General features: G+C 46.4%; 1 protein-coding gene across 12 annotated transcripts in view; it reads left to right on the forward strand.

Moving 5' to 3' along the window:
* LOC106606791 (zinc finger SWIM domain-containing protein 8) overlaps positions 1–19,054 on the forward strand; it is a 47,670-nt gene that overhangs the window by 25,513 nt on the left and 3,103 nt on the right. For 2 of the 12 annotated variants that reach the window (XM_014203150.2, XM_045720716.1), the window contains 14 exons: positions 5,179–5,354; positions 5,952–7,720; positions 7,907–8,014; positions 8,202–8,326; positions 8,414–8,717; positions 8,894–9,049; positions 9,243–9,465; positions 9,590–9,879; positions 10,016–10,290; positions 10,427–10,924; positions 12,025–12,223; positions 12,418–12,621; positions 12,780–12,899; positions 14,832–15,010. In XM_014203150.2, the coding sequence (XP_014058625.1) occupies positions 5,179–5,354; positions 5,952–7,720; positions 7,907–8,014; positions 8,202–8,326; positions 8,414–8,717; positions 8,894–9,049; positions 9,243–9,465; positions 9,590–9,879; positions 10,016–10,290; positions 10,427–10,924; positions 12,025–12,223; positions 12,418–12,621; positions 12,780–12,899; positions 14,832–15,010 (4,626 nt within the window). The remainder of the gene's footprint in view (positions 1–5,178; positions 5,355–5,951; positions 7,721–7,906; positions 8,015–8,201; positions 8,327–8,413; positions 8,718–8,893; positions 9,050–9,242; positions 9,466–9,589; positions 9,880–10,015; positions 10,291–10,426; positions 10,925–12,024; positions 12,224–12,417; positions 12,622–12,779; positions 12,900–14,831; positions 15,011–19,054) is intronic. The other 10 variants (XM_014203191.2, XM_014203202.2, XM_045720746.1 and 7 more) reach the window with 10 other exon arrangements.

Consider the following 19,054-nt stretch of genomic DNA (forward strand, 5'->3'; position numbering starts at 1 on the left):
TTGTGCAGTTATCACCCAAGAAAAGTACACTAGTATATGCCGTGTATAACTTTAATCAACTGATTGTTGAGCCAACCCAGGTGTGTATTGACAGTAAATCAACTTTGGATTTGATTATTGTATCAGACCAAGAGAATGTCTGTCAGTCAGGAGTCTTAAATATTGGTTTTACGGTAACCTACTGTACTCGTAAGAAATCCAAAATGCTACTTGAGCCAGGTAATAAATACATGAAGGTACTGTCTATGAAACAATACTCAAAGGAACGTTTTGTAGAAGTACTTGGAATTTCAAATCAAATTTTATTCGTCACATACACATGGTTAGCAGATGTTAATGCGAGAGTAGCGAAATGCTTGTGCTTCTAGTTCCGACCATGCAGTAATATCTAACAAGTAATCTAGTAATTCCCCAACAACTACCTTATACACACAAGTGTAAAGGAATGAATAAGAATATGTACATTATAAATATATGTACATATATTTTGGATTGGTCTCGTGTACTAAACTGTGATGTCGATCAAGCTTGGTATCTTTTTAAAGATCTGTTTCTGTCTGACTCTCTGGTTCCGATTTTAAACAAATTTGAATCAGGGAAATGGATCACTTCCGACATCTTAGACCTCATAAGGAAAAGGGATCGCTACCTGGTCAGATTCAGACGGACAAATCTACAACCAGATTATTATGGTTATATTAACTGTAGAAACCAGGCAAGATACAAAATGGATAAGGCCAAATCACAACATTACATAGACCCTGTTAATGACAACTTACATCAGCCTCGTAAACTGTGGAAATGTTAAAGGACATTGGCTCAAACTCCCCATAAGGCAAAATGCTGTAGTATTGGCCTAGATATTGATGATGTTTTATGTTATGACCAGGAAAAGGTTGCAAATTATTCTAAATTATAAATTTTTTTTACCACTATATCCTCATCTTTGGTTAAGAAGTTACCTACCTGCTCTGGACACTATGGCCAGTCTTTCATTAACAACTTTTACCATAGCAAAGGTATCACACATTTTTTGTTTGTGCTGTGCATGGTAACAGAGGACAACGTTTCCAATCAACTATGCTTAATGAGCACAAACAAAGCAACTGGGCTAGATAACCTTCCTGCAAGATTCATAAAGGATAGTGCTTGTGTCACTGCTAAAACGACAACGCATATTGTAAACATTTCCCAAGGATCTCAAAACAGCCCGGGTGGTTCCACTCCACAAGAAGAGCAGTAAAATAAATGTAGGAAACTACAGGCTTGTGTCGATCCTCAGCACCTTATCCAAAGTTGTTGAGAGATTAGTTTTTAATCAACTTGAGGGATACCTTCTCGAGCACAAACGTCTTTATGAACTCCAGTCTGGCTTTAGAACACCTCATTCCACTGATACTTGCCTTATCCACCTTTTTGACCACATTAAGCAGGAAAGTGAGAAAGGGAACTATACAGGTATGTTAGACTTGCAGGAAGCTTTTGACACTGTGGACCATGATATTCTCCTGATGAAACTGAAATGATTGGCTCTTAATGATATAGCAGTGAATTGGTTTAGGTCTTATCTGACCAACAGAACACAAGTATGTACAGTCGTGGCCAAAAGTTGAGAATGACACAAATATTAATTTTCACAAAGTCTGCTGCCTCAGTTTGTATGATGGCGCTTTGCATATACTCCAGAATGTTATGAAGAGTGATCAGATTAATTGCAAAGTCCCCCTTTGCCATGCAAATTAACTGAATCCCCCACAAACATTTCCACTGCATTTCAGCCCTGCCACAAAAGGACCAGCTGACATCATGTCAGTGATTCTCTCGTGAACACAGGTGTGAGTGTTGACGAGGATAAGGCTGGAGATCACTCTGTCATGCTGATTGAGTTAGAATAACAGACTGGAAGCTTCAAAAGGAGGGTGGTGCTTGGAATCATTGTTCTTCCTCTGTCAATCATGGTTACCTGCAAGGAAACACGTGCCGTCATCATTGCTTTGCACAAAAAGGGCTTCACAGGCAAGGATATTGCTGCCAGTAAGATTGCACCTAAATCAACCATTTATCGGATCATCAAGAACTTCAAGGAGAGCGGTTCAATTGTTGTGAAGAAGGCTTCAGGGCGCCCAAGAAAGTCCAGCAAGCGCCAGGACCGTCTCCTAAAGTTGATTCAGCTGCGGGATCGGGGCACCACCAGTACAGAGCTTGCTCAGGAATGGCAGCAGGTAGGTGTGAGTGCATCTGCACGCACAGTGAGGCGAAGACTTCTGGAGGATGGCCTGGTGTCAAGAAGGGCAGCAAAGAAGCCACTTCTCTCCAAGAAAAACATCAGGGACAGACTGATATTCTGCAAAAGGTACAGGGATTGGACTGCTGAGGACTGGGGTAAAGACATTTTCTCTGATGAATCCCCTTTCCGATTGTTTGGGGCATCCGGAAAAAAGCTTGTCCGGAGAAGACAAGGTGAGCGCTACCATCAGTCCTGTGTCATGCCAACAGTAAAGCATCCTGAGACCATTCATGTGTGGGGTTGCTTCTCAGCCAAGGGAGTGGGCTCACTCACAATTTTGCCTAGGAACACAGCCATGAATAAAGAATGGTACCAACACATCCTCCGAGAGCAACTTCTCCCAACCATCCAGGAACAGTTTGGTGACGAACAATGCCTTTTCCAGCATGATGGAGCACCTTGCCATAAGGCAAAAGTGATAACTAAGTGGTTTGGGGAACAAAACATCGATATTTTGGGTCCATGGCCAGGAAACTCCCCAGACCTTAATCCCATTGAGAACTTGTGGTCAATCCTCAAGAGGCGGGTGGACAAACAAAAACCCACAAATTCTGACAAACTCCAAGCATTGATTATGCAAGAATGGGCTGCCATCAGTCAGGATGTGGCCTAGAAGTTAATTGACAGCATGCCAGGGCGGATTGCAGAGGTCTTGAAAAAGAAGGGTCAACACTGCAAATATTGACTCTTTGCATTAACTTCATGTAATTGTCAATAAAAGCATTTGACACTTATGAAATGCTTGTAATTATACTTCAGTTTTCCATAGTAACATCTGACAAAAATATATCTAAAGACACTGAAGCAGCAAACTTTGACACAAATATTAATTTCCATTCTCAGAACTTTTGGCCACGACTGTAATGTTGGTGGTGATCTGTCAGAGGCCAAAGAGAGATCCTGTGGGTAACCGCAGGGATTAATTTTAGGGCCTCTTATATACGTTAATGATATGCCAGATACAGTAAAGTGTAAACTCCTGCTTTATGCTGATGATTCAGCCATACTGGTATCAGGAGTGGATATAATAAAAATCTAATTTTATTTGTCACATAGACATGGTTAGCAGATGTTATTGCGAGTGTAGCGAAATGCTTGTAGTTTACATAGAGGAGACAGAGTAAGAAAATGCAGTTTGTTAGAGATTGGTTGACTGACAGCAAAGTGTCGCTACATTTGGGAAAAACTGAATCGATTTTGTTTGGAACAAAACGTAGATTGCTTAGGGCTGACAAGCTAAAGGTAAACTGTGCAGGCAAGGAGATGGAATCTAAAAGAAGTGTAACTTATCTTGGTGTGTCCCTAGACCAATCCCTTTCTGGAGACCTGATTGCTGCAACAAAAAAATATATAAAATGGCAAACAAATGTTTATTGTAACACTAGATGTTTTAACATCAATTTTAAGAAACTGCTCGTCTCAACCTTGATTCAGTGTCATGTTGATTACGCCTGCTCTGCTTGTTAAAGTGGGCTATCAGAAAAGCTGAAAAAAAGAATGCAGGAGAATGCAGGTCATGCAAAATAATGTTATCATGTATGTGCTGAATGACCCCCCTAGAACCCACATAATGTTATCATGTATGTGCTGAATGACCCCCCCCTAGAACCCACATAATGTTATCATGTATATGCTGAATGTCCCCCCTAGAACCCACATAATGTTATCATGTATATGCTGAATGACCCCCCCCCTAGAACCCACATAATGTTATCATGTATATGCTGAATGTCCCCCCTAGAACCCACATAATGTTATCATGTATATGCTGAATGTCCCCCCTAGAACCCACATAATGTTATCATGTATATGCTGAATGTCCCCCCTAGAACCCACATAATGTTATCATGTATATGCTGAATGTCCCCCCTAGAACCCACATAATGTTATCGTGTATATTCTGAATGACCCCCCCTAGAACCCACATAATGTTATCATTATGTAATGTTATCATGTATGTGCTGAATGTCCCCCCTAGAACCCACATAATGTTATCATGTATATGCTGAATGACCCGCATAATGTTATCATTTATTTTTTACCTTTATTTAACTAGGAAAGTCAATTTAGAACAAATTCTTATTTTCAATGACGGCCTAGGAACAGGGGCAGAACGACAGATTTGTACTTTGTCTGCTCGGGGATTCGATCTTGCAACCTTTCGGTTACTAGTCCAACGCTCTAACCGCTAGGCTATGCTGCCGCCCCATGTATATGCTGAATGTCCCCCCTAGGACCCACATAGGGATACAGGAGTTCCTGGTGGTGGGCTTGTTGCTTAAATGATCGTGCCCCAGGTTATATGAAAAACCACACTGATATGGTCTATAACCAACACAGTTGCAATACCAGAACTAGTGTTATGTCTCGTAAAATCCCAAGATTAAGCAGTACAGCGGTGAGCATGCTTTTCTATATAGGCATTTGTCTATGGAATACCCTTCCTTTGGAGATCAAGCAAATAAAAGTAGAAATTGCTGTAAAAAGCAGGCAAAGGTTTTCATTTGGACAAGGCTGTCTAAGTAAGACACCACTCCACTGCCCCTGGTGCCCCCTACTGTTGGTCAGGTGTATTTATTTGAAGGATCAGTATGATGTGCAATTTAATGGATTGCTTTAATTGTTGATTTTTAAGGTTAGGGGGAAGTGAAGAGTGCCACTTTTTAGGATGTCAATAACTTAATGTAATTATGGTTGTTTATAATTTGGTCTTGCCTTTTAGTCATTGTGTTACTGTTTTTACCATCGAGGACCACTTTGGAAACAAGCGTTTTAATTAATACTTTGAAGTGATATCCTCTGGGTCCACATTGTACATTTTTGTTTGTCTGTTACTCAATATCAATTCAGTTCATGATGGGACAGCAGTGACTTCTCTCCTCTCTCCTCAGATTATTGGCTGGTGGTACAGCGTGCGTACGTCGGCGTCCCACAGCAGTGCCAGCGGGCACACGGGGCGCAGTAACGGGCAGTCTGAGGTGGCAGCCCACGCCTGCGCCAGCATGTGTGATGACATGGTGGTTCTGTGGAGGCTGGCTGTGCTAGACCCTACCATGAGCCCTCAGAGGTGAGGTCACTTTCCTTTCTGCCTGTTTAACGCTTAGCCTTGGTTTCCTACATCCACTAGAAGAGTGTGTTGACAGCACAGCCCTCCTCCTGTCTCTTACCTTCATTTCACTTCTCACTTTCACAAGCGTTCCCAGGTCTGAATCTGTTTGTGTTGGGTTGATTGACACTCCTTTTGAGGCTCTGTGAATTTAATCTGATTAGAGCAGTCAGTGTTTGGAACATTGAGTGTATTATAGATGAGGGCATCTTCCTAATTCACTGTGTCATGTCCAATTCTCAAGGCACAGAGCCGATTTGCTGCTTGGCTTTAAATGTGTTATGTGCTCTCGCTCTACACACTGACAAAGAAAAATGTGGAATGACTGTCAAATTTCTCTGCAGAAAGCCTTTTTGTGTCTGTGCACTTCTTCCAGTTAGATTGATGTGTGTGTGTGTGTGTGTGTGTGTGTGTGTGTGTGTGTGTGTGGCAATACATTGGCAATTATATGAATTGTGTGTGTGCCTTTGTCTGCTTGTTTGTTACTATAGTATCTGCTCTGTGGCTCTTGTTTCCTGGACTGACTATAACAATGTTTATTTTTGCACCATCCTATAGGCGTTTGGAGCTGGCCTCCCAGCTCAAGCAGTGGCATCTGAAAGTGATTGAGATTGTGAAGCGAGGGCAACATCGCAAGTCCCTGGACAAACTGTTCCAGGGCTTCAAGCCAGCCGTGGAGTCCTGCTACTTCAACTGGGAGGTGGCCTACCCACTGCCAGGCATCACCTACTGCAGTGCTGACAAGAAGAGCGCCTCCTTCTGCTGGGCCAGGGCAGTGCAGCAGCAGAGAGGGGCCAAGGCTGGCCTGGCTGGAGACACCTCTGAACTTGGAGGAGGAGGGGGGAGATCTGGCAGCTCTGAGGGAGGTGGGGGAGACTACAAGGGCAGAAGTCCCCAACAAGAAGTGGCCGTCAGGCCCAAAGAGACCATTGTGAGCAAGAGGAAGGGGTTGTCGGCCGGGGGCGGAGGAGGGGTCCTAGTGCGGCTAGGGGGCAGTGTCTCTCTCTCTCTAGAGGAGGGCAGTAGTAAGGGGATGTACAAAGGCGCAGGTTCCTCCTCGTCCATTGGGGGTAAGACTAAGCTGGCCCAGGGGGGGAGGTCATCAGGAGGGGGATCAGGAGGGGTAGGGGGAAAACACCAAGCAGCGAAGCGCCGCACCAGCAGTGAGGACAGCTCCCTGGAGCCTGACATGGCCGAGCTGAGCTTGGATGACGGCTCCAGTCTGGCGCTGGGCGCTGAGGCCAGTAACACCTTTGACTTCACACCCCCGCCGCCCGAGATGCTGCCCTCACCAAGCCCGCTACTCAGAGAGCCACACAAATACAGTGGGGGAGGGAAAGGGGCCGGAAACATGCCCAAGGAGCGCTCCTTTGAAGGCAAACGTGTCACTCTTGCTGCCATCCTGGCTGCCACTGAGTCACAGGCCGCCTTCCCCCTCAAGGAGAACGCCACTGTCGTCATGGAAGCGGCTGTTGCCTTGGAGAAGGAGGTGGAAGTGGAGGCAGAGATGGAGGTGAATGGAAATAAGGAGGCGACCCCCGCTGGAGACGCTCGGCTCTCCACCTCGGTCGCTGTTGTTACCGTGACTGCTGCTGCCGCCAAGCCACCGCGTGGTGGGCGCCGAGAAACTGGCGCTGGAGCCGTAGCTCTGCCCAATCAGAGCCCAGCGGCAGGGGCAGGGGGAGACCCTGTTGGAGAGGATGACTACCGGGCCTACTACCTAAATGCAGCCTCTGAGGAGGGGGCAGAGAGAGTGCCAGAGAACAACCATGAGGAGGAACCAGACATCTTTGCTGGGATCAAGCCACTGGAGCAGGAGGGCCAGATGGAGGTGCTGTTTGCATGTGCAGAGGCCCTCCACGCCCATGGCTACAGCAACGAGGCCTGCAGACTGGCAGTGGAGCTGGCTGGAGACCTGCTGGCCAACCCTCCAGACCTGAAGGTGGAGCAGCCCCAGACGAAGGGTAAGAAGAGCAAGGTGTCCACCAGCAGGCAGACCCAGGTGGCCACCAACACCCTGGTAAAGACCTCCTTCCTGCTGACGGTGCTGAGCGAGAGGCTGGAGCTCCACAACCTGGCCTTCAGCACGGGCATGTTCTCCCTGGAGCTGCAGAGGCCCCCAGCCTCCACCAAGGCCCTGGAGGTCAAGCTGGCCTACCAGGAGTCAGAGGTGGTGGCTCTGCTGAAGAAGATCCCTCTGGGCCTGGTGGAGATGACGTCCATACGGGACAGGGCCGAGCAGCTCCGAGACGGGAACTTCTGTGACTACAGGCCTGTCCTGCCCCTCATGCTGGCCAGCTTCATATTTGATGTGCTGTGTACCCCAGGTGACTCTCGCTATACATGTAAAATGTTCTCTGTTTGAACTCACACAATACATACAACAAACAGTATATATGCAAACAGATGTAGAACTTTTACTTGCTAATTGATCTGAATTACATGTCATGCTGTCATCACACTAGTGAGACTTCCAGTAATTTATATTTCACCCCTCCCCCTCCATTATTTTGTTTGTACAGTTGTCTCCCCCACAGGTTCCCGTCCTCCCAGCCGGAACCGGAACAATGACATGCCTGGAGACGAGGAGCTGGGCTTTGAGGCTGCTGTCGCAGCACTGGGTAAGATCGACCACAAGGTTTTTATATTTACACCTTCAGGAAGTGGTAGGCACCACATTTAATGGCTCAGTGTTGAGGTTAGTGATACTTAAATAGGAAAACGTCCAGGTACCAGTTTGGCCTTGAAACTGCTGAACTCGTTTGCTGCCGTCTGTTCATATTTCTGCCTCCCCTTTTTCCGCTGTAGGTATGAAGACCACAGTGAGCGAGGCAGAGCACCCTCTGCTGTGTGAGGGGACCAGGAGAGAGAAAGGAGACTTGGCTCTGGCTCTTATGATCACATACAAGGATGACCAGAGCAAGCTGAAAAAGGTAGCCCTTGGTTTCCGCACTGTAGCTAGTAGAATGAACTACTTAACAAATAAGGATTGTGATGACTCTCCCTCTGTGACCTCTTAGATCCTGGACAAGCTGCTGGACAGAGAGAGCCAGACCCACAAGCCCCAAACCCTGAGCTCCTTCTACTCCAGCAAGCCAGCTGCCAGCAGCCAAAGGAGCCCGTCCAAGCACGCTGCCCACAATGCTCACGGACACGGAGGTGCCACCGGAGGGGTGTCCAAACACGCCCCCAACGCCACGGCTGCAGCTGGGTCCTCCTCTGTGCAAGCGGTGGCTGCTGGTGGGGCAGCAGGACAGCTGGCGGGCAGCGGGGTGCAGAACAACGCCACACCCGGAGAGGGCGTCAGTGAGGCCAGAGAACAAGGTGAGACGCAGACAGGGTGGTTATGTCGTACTGTACCTGTCCTGCACTGAAAATGCTGTTACCCTACCTATACAAAACAGATTTGTTGAAAATGGAAGGAATTCTTTGAATCCAACCCTCACTGTTGCTACTGTAGGCATGTAAAAACGTATTCAATATTTAACTTATTGGCTCAGCAGATGGCACCCAGCCTGCGTCGTGTGACCAGCCGAGTGAGGCGGTCCCATTCAAGCCCGAGGGCACGGTGCCCAGCCGCTTGGCGCTGGGAGGACGGGGGGCATACAGCGGGCGCTGCTGGGGCTCTCCTGTCCGCCAGAAGAAGAAACACACAGGTAACCAACTAACCATGACACTGAACCTCAGATTAAGACACTGGCTGTGTCTCTAATAACAGCCTATACTACTGTATAGTGTGCACTGCATTTGACCAGGCCCATGTCATATGACGAATGGCTTCTAGAGGTAGTATTGACATGTGGCTGACTAGAAGTTTTAAGTTTAGCGGTTTTGATATTGTTGTCCCAGGCATGGCGAGTATCGACAGCAGTGCTCCTGAGACCACCTCAGACAGCTCCCCCACCCTCAGCCGACGTCCACTCAGAGGGGGCTGGGCTGCGGCCTCCTGGGGGAGGGGCCAGGACAGTGACAGCATCAGCAGCTCTTCCTCTGATTCGCTGGGCTCCTCCTCATCCAGCGGCTCTCGCAGGGCCGGAGGCGGAGCTAGGGCAAAGAGCACAGACACCAGCAGGTGAGTGACTCCTCCTACATATTCTATACACGTGTTGATGCTTTTTAATTATTGGAGAACTCAACTAAGGTATTGACGAAAATATGCTAATACACTGAATTTCCTCTTCCCGCCACCCTCTTAGGTATAAAGGGCGTCGTCCCGAGTGCCATGCACCCCATGTGCCCAACCAGCCATCGGAGGCGGCGGCTCACTTCTACTTTGAGCTGGCCAAGACGGTGCTGATCAAGGCCGGGGGCAACAGCTCCACCTCCATCTTCACCCAGCCCTCAGCCAGCGGGGGCCACCAGGGTCCCCACCGCAACTTGCACCTCTGTGCCTTCGAGATCGGCCTGTACGCCCTGGGCCTGCACAACTTTGTCTCGCCCAACTGGCTATCCAGGACCTACTCCTCCCACGTCTCCTGGATCACAGGTGAGGTTTATAAAAAAATCTAGTTCATCCCAAAAATGTTTTTTTTTTTAATAGTCCATGAGAGACAGGTAGCTAGCTATAAGCTTGGTCTGGTCCACCACACTTTACATGAGTGTCTCCTCCTCTCCCCCGCCAGGCCAGGCCATGGAGATTGGCAGTGCTGCCCTCAACATCCTGGTGGAGTGCTGGGATGGGCACCTCACCCCTCCTGAGGTGGCATCACTGGCAGACAGGGCATCACGGGCGCGGGACCCCAACATGGTTCGCGCTGCGGCCGAGCTGGCTCTGAGCTGCCTGCCCCATGCACACGCCCTCAACCCCAATGAGATCCAGAGGGCCCTGGTGCAGTGCAAGGAACAGGTACATGTCCGGTACTCTTCAGTTCTGCAGAAGACACATCGGACTACTCATGTAGGCTGGGCATCTTTTTATTCTTTTACCCTTTTATCCATTTTGTCCTGAAAATGCACTTTTTTTCCTTTTTTTTCCTAATCTCATCATTTCTTCTCCCTCTCTCGTCACCCCCTCCCCTCCTCTCTCCCTGCAGGACAATGTTATGCTAGAGAAAGCCTGTATGGCTGTAGAGGAGGCAGCCAAGGGGGGCGGTGTGTACCCTGAGGTTCTGTTTGAGGTGGCCCACCAGTGGTACTGGCTCTATGAGCAGACAGTAGGAGGGGGCTCAGGGGCCCAGCGCGAGGGCCCGGGACGCTGCAGGGCCAACGGTGGAGCTGGGAGAAGGCCCCCGGAGACGGGTCACGGTGTAACGGACAACAGTGGCAACATGGAGTCCTCTGGTGTTGCCACAGTGACTGCCTCTGTGACAGCAGCGGCTGTGGTGCCCGTCATCTCTGTAGGCTCCACCATCTACCAATCACACGCCCTGCCTGGCTCTGCCATGGCCCACCCCCACTCCCAGGGCCTGCACCCCTACACTACCATCCAGGCCCACCTGCCCACCGTCTGCACCCCCCAGTACCTGGGGCACCCGCTGCAGCACGTCCCCCGGCCCACTGTGTTCCCCTTGTCAGGGGGTGCGTACCCACAGGTAAGAGGACTGTCTGGAGGCATCATGGGAGGGAGGATAGAGAGGAGGGAAAGACTGATGGAGACAAAGAGCTGGGAGAGAGATGGAGGGGAGAAAACTGATAAGATGTTCAAATTGAGATGCTTGGGCTTCCAGTGAAATACTGTTGCCAGTTCTTCTTTCCTTAAGTAGCTTCCATCAACTTAGAAGACATTAAGTCTCCCTATAGACCCCCACCTCTGCTTCACACTGCATGCAGGGCTTCTCTCAGTCCCTAGATCCCTCAAACTCAACTCTGGACCTTTTTCAACTCTTTTTATTGTTCCCCTCTAATTAGGGACTGATTTAGACCTGGGACACAGGTATGTGCAATTGTTTATCAGGTAGAAGAGAAAGCCAGCAGGCTCTGGACCTCGTAGAGGAAAGAGTTGAACACACCTCCCCTAGAACATAACAGAGAATAGCTGATGGCAGAGACTGCTCCACCACGTCTTGAACTCTCCAGATTCACTAACACACAGTTTTGAATTCCATTTATTTATTTTTCATTGTTGTTTTGGTAACTGTTTCTCATATTTGGTTATTTTAATGACCTTCTGTTCAGTTCGTGAAGTTTGGTTTGAATTGAGATGGAGAAGGTAGGGAGAGTTGGTAGGGAGCTGAAAGAGTACAATATTGAAACTAAGTTTCAAGGAGACTCAACTAGACAATTGGACCACCGAAGTGATCAGTATGCACCTGGTGTTTGACTTTGAAAATCTTTTTTCTTTTCTTATTCCTCTACATTCTCTCTTGTGCATGTCAGGACATTTGAGAGGAAATGATGGGAGAATGTATTAGTATTGACTGACAGCCACTCCGTAACTATAGGCTGAAAAAGTAAATGGAGGCGCAAGCACACCATGCCTTAAACCCCCCCCCCCCCCCCCCCAAGGGCTCAGTGGGGAATTCTGACATCCTTTGTTTCACTATATGAATGATAAATGACTCATCTCTTTTTGTATTAAGCCCACGACCATTGTCTTCCGTCATGTCACTCGTTCCTCAGTGCGATATTCATATGCACTATCTGACATAAGACAGTGGCCCGCAACAGAGAATAGCATCTAACTAATTTTAAGTGTGTATGTGTGCCCTCCCAGGGAATGCACCCGGCCTTTATCGGTGCCCAGTACCCGTTCTCGGTGGCCACCGGCCCCCATCCGCCCATGGCAGCAACTGCGGTCACCTTCCCTGGTATTCCCGTGCCGTCCATGACCCAGATCGCCGTCCACCCGTACCACACCGAGACCGGCCTGCCTCTGAGCACCACTGTAGCAGGTGAGCGGAGACCACTGCTGCGTGTGTGTTTGCGCACGTCCATGTGTAGTCTGTCTATAAACGTCAAATAGTAATCTAATCAGCTAACATGCTAATGTAGTTGATGGATCACATTCAACAGGAACAACTTTAAAAAAAATGTAAAAAGATTACTTGATGGATGTTTTATAATGGGCTCTCCATGGCACTCTCAGGAGCCGCGTCTTTTTCCTCTTTCTATCCAGTAGGTGGCGTCCATTCAGGCACCACAATCCAGGCCATTCAGGGGTCATCTCTTCCTGGTATGTCTTCCCAGCCCGTCTCATTGGTCAGCGCCCCCTTCCCATCTGAAGACGAGCAGCATAGCCAGCCAATCAGCCAGCAGGGTCTTCACTACCTGCACTCAGCCTACAGAGTTGGTGAGGAATATACCTATGCTTTTAAGTGTCCATGATATGATTCTCTAGATGTAATACTAGATGCACTGTGAATATCAGTTCTATCGTTTGCGATTGTTATGCTTTCTATTCAAAGTAATTGGTGTTAACTGTGATATTTGACCCTGACTCTTTGATAGGCATGCTGGCTTTGGAGATGCTTGGAAGGAGGGCTCACAACGACCACCCTAATAACTTCTCCCGCAGCCCCCCATACACGGAGGATGTCAAGTGGCTCCTGGGACTGGCTGCACGGCTAGGTGAGAAAGGGGCAGGGATGAAGAGGGCATGCTGCGGGCATCTTGGATTCTAGTAGTTTCATCTATTAAAACCTGTTCAGGACAGACGTTCCGCCAGCGGGACCCCTCGCCAACAGCCAATGGAAATGCAAAACAACAAATCTCATAATTCAAATTTCTCAAACAATCAACTATTTTACACCATTTTAAACTTCTCGTTAATGCAACCACATTGTCCGATTTCAAAAAGGCTTTACGGCGAAAGCATAGCATTAGATGATGTTAGAACATCACCTTGACAAGAAAAACCACACAGCCATTTTCCTAGCAAGGAGAGGCGTAACAAAAACCAGAAATACAGCTAAAATTAATCACTAACCTTTGACGATCTTCATCAGATGACACTCCCAGGACTCAATGTTACCCAATACATGTATGTTTTGTTTGATAAAGTTCATATTTATATCCAAAAACCCCATTTTTACATTGGCGCGTGATGTTCAGAAAATGTTTTGCCTCCAAAACTTCCGGTGAATGAGCACATCAATTTACAAAAATACTCATCATAAACGTTGATAAAATTTACATTTGTTGAAAGAATTATAGATACACTTCTCCTTAATGCAACCGCTGTGTCAGATTTCAAAACAGCTTTACGGCGAAAGCACATTGTTCAATATTCTGAGTACAGAGCTCAGCCATCAAAGCAAGCTATACAGTTACCCGCCAAGTTCTGGAGTCAACAAAACTCAGAAATAGTATTATAAATCTTCACTTTGCTGATCTTTGTCGGAATGCACTCCCAGGACTCCCACTTCCACAAGAAATGTTTGTTTTGTTCGATAAACTCCATATTTATGTCCAAATACCTCCGTTTTGTTTGCGTGTTCAGATCACTATTCCAAAGGCAAAATGTGCGAGTGCAAAACCCTAGACGAAAAGTCAAAAAGTTCCATTACCGTTCATAGAAACATGTCAAACGATGTTTACAATCAATCCTTAGGGTCTTTTTATCATAAATCTTTGATAATATTCCAACCGGACAATAGCGTATTCATTAAAGAGGAAAAAGAAGGAACGGCGCCTGCGTGACCGCGCAGTAAACAACTCATTGGCCTCAGGCAGTCCACTTGTTGAGTCAGCTCTTATTCTCTCCCCAGTCACAGTAGAAGCATGAAACAAGGTTCTAAAGACTGTTGACATCTAGTGGAAGCCTTAGGAAGTGCAATATGACCCCACAGACACTGTATATTGGATAGGGAATCACTTGGAAAAACTACAAACCTCAGATTTCCCACTTCCTGGTTGGATTTTTCTCAGGTTTTTGCTTGCCATATGAGTTCTGTTATACTCACAGACATCATTCAAACAGTTTTAGAAACTTCAGTGTGTTCTATCCAAATATACTAATAAAATGCAAATATTTAACTCTGGGCCCGAGTAGCAGGCAGTTTACTCTGGGCACGCTTTACATCCGAATGTGAAAATACTGCCCCCTGTCCCAAACAGGTTTTAAGGTGTTTTGGGAAAAGAGGGAAATATTGATTTTGAAGTATTTATACACCAGCATCATAACATCTGGTGGTTTAAGAAGGCGAAGACTAGAGTTAAATGCTAAGTAAGACACACAAACATATATCGGAGAACTGAATTGTCTGTGTATGTTGAGAGGATTCTACTGAAATGATTCTGCCAGAATTCAAAGTGTAACATACTGTATCTTATTTTTTTAATTTTTTAAAATCAATTAGGATCCCCATTAGCCGACCCCAATTGCGACAGCTCGTCTTACCCTTACCCCCAGCTCGTCCGCCCCTTAGAGACAAAATACTTTACAATTTACATCCGTTTTAAAACATTAACATGTAGTGTCTGTGTGCACATCCATTAGTCATAGGCTTTCGCTAACTGTCAGCAAAGCGTAAATGCTCACCATTCTCTCATCCTCTCCAGGTGTGAACTATGTGTACCAGTTCTGTGTGGGTGCGGCTAAGGGTGTACTCAGCCCCTTCGTCCTTCAGGAGATCATCATGGAGGCTCTCCAGAGACTCAACCCCGCCCACATCCATGCCCACCTCCGCACGCCCGCCTTCCATCAGCTTGTGCAGCGCTGCCAGCAGGCCTATCTACAGGTAACACCAGAGCCCAGGCCACAAACAACCCCTAGACCAGGGTTACCCAACTGGCAGCCTGATTTTATTTGGCTCCCCAAGTTTTTTTTATGAGAAAATTAAAAAAAATTATAATTTATATTGTTGTACATAAGACTGTAAAAACAACAGCAAATCAGTTTAGGGATTTTAGTTTTGGAAATCTGTTCCAAAGTATTCCAACACATAGTGGCTTTGGAAAGTATTCAGACCCCTTCACTTTTTCCACATTTTGTTACGTTACAGCCTCATTCTGAAATTGATTTAATATTTTTTTTCTGGGGCCGCCTAAGTGGTGCAGCGGTCTAAGGCACTGCATCGCAATGCTAGCTGCGTTACTACAGATCCTGGTTTGATACCGGGCTGTGTCACAGCCGGCCACGACCGGGAGACCAATGAGGCGACGCACAATTGGCCCAGCGTCATCCGTCTGTGAGCTGATGCGCAGCTGGGTCATGCAGCAAGACAATGATACAAAACACACAATCAAGTCTACATGAAAAAGGTTAAAAAGCAACACATTTTTAGTTTTGGAATGGCCTAGTCAAAGTCCAGAACTAATCCCTATTGATATGTTCTGACAGGACTTGAAACAAGCAGTTTATGCTTGAAAACCCACAAATGTCGCAAAGTTAAAGCAGTTCTGCATGCAAGAGTGGGCCATAATTCCCCAACAGCGATGTGAGAGACAACCACTACAGGAAGCATATTAAAGCATGACACTCATGTCAAAATGATCATTAAGCCTTGATGGATGTAAAGTGCCAAGCATATGAATCCAAAAGACTTTCCTTTGGCACAGATTTTTTTCCTCTGGATGAAGGTTAAACTTTTTCAATACCCTGAAATCGTTAAGATTTGTTAGTGGCAGGCAAAAGGGTCATTTTCATCATTACACCTTATGGTGCTCTTGCTCACATTCTTTGCTTAAGGCGCCTAGAGATTTTCCCAACATACAAAATACCACATGGGCAACATAAGATGATGATAACATTCATGGTGTTATATGTAATATAATGATGACAGATAGTCCTGAATGAATAATGATGAGTGAGAAAGTTAGACATAAATATCATACCCCCCAAAAAATGCTAAACTGTCTTGGGGGTATGATATTTATGTCTCTTTATCACTCATCATTATTCACGATTCATTCAGGACTATCCGTAATCATGGTAGCATCCATATTAATGTAAAAAAAGAAAATGTCCCTTTTTCAGGACCCTGTCTTTCAAAGATAATTTGTAAAAATCCAAATAACTTCACAGATCTTCATTGTAAAGGGTATAAACACAGTTTCACATGCTTGTTCAATGCACCATAAACAATTAATGAAGTTGCACCTGTGGAACGGTCGGTAAGACACTAACAGCTTACAGACGGTAGGCAATTAAGGTCACAGTTATGGAAACTTAGGACACTAAAGAGGCCTTTCTACTGACTCTGAAAAACACCAAAAGAAGGATGCCCAGGGTCCCTGCTCATCTGTGTGAATGTGCCTTAAGCATGCTGCAAGGAGGCATGAGGACTGCAGATGTGGCCAGGGCAATACATTGCAATGTCCGTACTGTGAGACGCCGAAGACAGGACGGACAGCTGATCGTCCTCGGCAGTGGCAGACCACGTGTAACAACACCTGCACAGGATCGGTACGTCTGAACATCACACCTGCAGGACAGGTACAGGATGGCAACAACAACTGCACGAGTTACACCAGGAACGCACAATCCCTCCATCAGTGCTCAGACTGTCCACAATGGGCTGAGAGAGGCTGGACTGAGGGCTTGTAGGCCTGTTGTAAGGCAGGTCCTCACCAGACATCACCAGCAACAATGTCGCCTATGGGCACAAACCAACGGTCGCTGGACCAGACAGGACTGGCAGAAAGTGTTCTTCACTGACGAGTCGCGGTTTTGTCTCACCAGGGGTGATGGTCGGATTCACGTTTATCATCGAAGGAATGAGCGTTGCACCGGGGCCTGTACTCTGGAGCGGAATCGATTTGGAGGTGGAGGGTCCGTCATGGTCTAGGGCGGTGAGCCACAGCATCATCGGACTGAGCTTGTTGTCATTGCAGGCAATTTCAACGCTGTGCATTACAGGGAAGACATCCTCCCTCATTTGCTACCCTTCCTGCAGGCTCATCCTGGCTCAGGCTCATCCTCATCCTCCAGCATGACAATGCCACCATGCACAGAATGAAATGTATGGCTGATTTCCTGCAAGACAGGAATGTCAGTGTTCTGCCATGGCCAGCGAAGAGCCCGGATCTCAATCCCATTGAGCGCGTCTGGGACCTGTTGGATCGGAGGGTGAGGGCTAGGGCCATTTCCCCCCCAGAAATGTCTGGGAACTTGCAGGTGCCTTGGTTGAAGAGTGGGGTAACATCTCACAGCAAGAACTGACAAATCTGGTGCAGTCCATGAGGAGGAGATGCACTGCAGTACTTAATGCAGCTGGTGGCCACACCAGATACTGACTATTACTTTGGATTTTGCCCCCCCCTTGTTCAGGGACACATTATTCCATTTCTGTTAGGTACATGTCTGTGGAACTTGTTCAGTTTATGTCTCCGTTCTTGAATCTTGTTATGTTCATACAAATATTTACACATGTTACGTTTGCTGAAAATACACACAGTTGACAGTGAGAGGACGTTTCTTTTTTTGCTGAGTTTCGATGTGTTTGGAAACATGACTCCAAAATGACACCAAATTATTCACCATTCATTTCTATTGAGCACAAAATAATCTGAAACCCAACCAAAACAAACCGCAAATGCATCCAAGAAGTTTGTAGAGTCACAAGCTTGATGTTGTCATTGCGTGCTAGGAATATGGGACTAAATCCCAAACTTGACTAATTTTGGTGTCCTAAAATGGGGGGACTATGTACAAAAAGTGCAGTAATTTCTAAATGATTAACCCGATATGGATGAAAATACCCTAAAATTAAAGCTGACAGTCTGCTCTTTAACCTCCATAGTCATTGTATCATAAAAAAAGTGTCACTGTCCCAATACTTTTGGAGTCACTGTATACGCTTTAGGGTTAAATGTGGTTATACGTGTTACATAGCAGTTTCTCTTAGTTTTCACACTTATGCCCAGCAACTCTTGGCGTACTGGGAAGAGGAACCTCCGTCGAAGAAACGCTGTTTCATGGCTGTAGCCTTGTAAACGTAATCGTCAGTGGAGTGGCTCAGGCGTCCGTCTACAGAATTGACTCCGAGGTAAACCGTTTAAGTGCATTAGGATGCGCACTGTAAGCTAAAATAAGTGTTATGGTCTGCCTTTTTGATAGAGGGTGGTGATGAGGTTACCATCAGAGACCACTTCACATATCTAGAAAATGTAAATATTTCTAGTCACATTCTATGGAGAACTTGATCAGGGTTTATATCATTTGAGGAAAGAGACAAATTCATTATGTTAATCCTGACTTCCAGTCCAAATGTACAAGATATCATCAATATATCTCATATTGAAATTACTGTCTGAAATTGCAGCAGTACCATAGGGCAGTGTCTACCCTTTTGAGTCATACTCCATTAAACCGCACCATTGTGAGCAAATTGAAGCGCTGTCCGTTTCCCGTTAATAATTTATCAATTTAAACTCATTATGATACAGAATCTGTCCTGAGAGGTTAAAAAAAAAAACACCTGCTCAAGGCTGGGACTGAAAATGCAGGGCACTGGAGATGTGCGGAATTCTCATCACTTCATTAATGCCCTCAAGGGCTTACCCTGAGATGGAGGGATGTGATTAAATTAACAAATGTAAACCTAGTTAAAGGTGGCTGTATCAATATACACTATATATACAAAAGTATGGACACCCCTTCAAATTAGTGGATTCTGCTATTTCAACCACACATGTTGCTGACCGCTGTATAAAATTGAGCACATAGCCATGCAGTCTCCATTGGACAAACATTGGCAGTAGAATGATCTTCCTGAAAAGCTCTGTCTTTTAACGGGGTACCGTTGTAGGATGCCACCTTTCCAACAAGTCAATTTGTCAAA

The sequence above is a fragment of the Salmo salar genome, chromosome ssa01 (genome assembly GCF_905237065.1).
Source record: "Salmo salar chromosome ssa01, Ssal_v3.1, whole genome shotgun sequence".
Classification (NCBI taxonomy): domain Eukaryota; kingdom Metazoa; phylum Chordata; class Actinopteri; order Salmoniformes; family Salmonidae; genus Salmo; species Salmo salar.